Raw genomic sequence first — 1,232 nt, forward strand, 5'->3', positions numbered from 1 at the left:
GCAATGACATTGGTGACATGATCCAAGAGAAAAACCAAAATGCTGAGGAGCACAGAACTGTAAAAGACGATACCAGCGGTGTAGGAGAATCTGGTTTGGGGTTTGGTGGGGAATTCTGATTCTTTACATTTGTTTGGGGTTTTACTTGTCTGGATTTTTCTTATTTTGTGTTCAGAAAATATTTCCAGCACTGTTGAAATTATGTGATTTTTTCATACACATTTTGATAGAATATCAAAAGAGGCTACCATATTTCATACCATTTCTCTGGCCAGGAAGGCAAATTCACAACAGAGAAGCAGAGCAGGACAACACCAAGAAAATTATAAATTCTAACACTTACCTTGGGTCACTCTCCTCTGCCTGAATGGGTAATCAGTAGAGCAAAAAGATACATGGAAAAAGATGATAGTAGAAGTCTGTACTGCCTTTCCTAGTTTCTTAATGAGTCTGAGGATAGAAACTAAATGCAGATTTGTTCTTTCCACAAAAAGCCAAAAATTTGAGGTCCCAAATGTAACTTTGCATCACATCTCTTGCAAGGGGATGAATGGAAAGGACAGTTTTTCCTAACACTACAGACCTAATCCCAACACCGTCAGCAAAGGCAATAGTACAATAGATAGTGACTCGGGGACTATCAACACCACAGCTTCCCTGTCTTGTATTTCTCATCAAGCTCGGGTCGAAAACCTACACAACAGTAAACAAGAGCATTGCTTACAAGCCCGAAACCTTGGAGCACCTCTCATCAAAATAGCCAGTGATTTCAATCTAAGGAACAAGTCCCGCTCACTGAAGCAAATATCAGCTCCAGGGTACCGTAATACTGTTACTTCGCGAGACATACACACCAAGAGCGAGGGTTCTCCGGAAAGGACGAGGCTGCACATTGACAAGTCCCTTTAATTTCCGTTCAGAACGCACCGCCCTCAGGCAGCAGCGGCGGAGCCAGGCTCCAAACAGCGCCGGCCCAGGGGGCGGATCAGAGGGGACAAAAGATAGAAGAGTTCGCCGGGGAAGGAAGGAGGAAGAGGGAGAGACACTGACCGTGTCGAGGAGAGCGGGAGGCTCCTGCTGCGTGTCCTTGGCCGCGGCGCCGGGCGGCGGCGGGAAGTTGGGGCTGAAAACCATCAGGTCGCTCTTGGCCGCGCCCTCCGCCACGCACAGGCTGCGGCTCTGGCGCTGCGAGTACGACCAGCTGCCCACTTCGCTGGCGCACACCAGCGTCG

General features: G+C 48.1%; 1 protein-coding gene across 1 annotated transcript in view; it reads right to left on the minus strand.

Annotated features, from left to right (window-relative positions):
- LOC114069646 (protocadherin alpha-13-like) overlaps nt 1-1,232 on the minus strand; it is a 23,926-nt gene that overhangs the window by 12,571 nt on the left and 10,123 nt on the right. The window contains exons 3-4 of the mRNA XM_027906586.1: nt 1,051-1,185; nt 344-363 (exon numbers count right to left, since the gene is read on the minus strand). Of these exons, the coding sequence (XP_027762387.1) occupies nt 344-363; nt 1,051-1,185 (155 nt within the window). The remainder of the gene's footprint in view (nt 1-343; nt 364-1,050; nt 1,186-1,232) is intronic.

This window comes from Empidonax traillii, unplaced genomic scaffold, assembly GCF_003031625.1.
Source record: "Empidonax traillii isolate 1590-97213 ecotype Southwest subspecies unplaced genomic scaffold, ASM303162v1 scaffold1323:size195977, whole genome shotgun sequence".
NCBI lineage: Eukaryota > Metazoa > Chordata > Aves > Passeriformes > Tyrannidae > Empidonax > Empidonax traillii.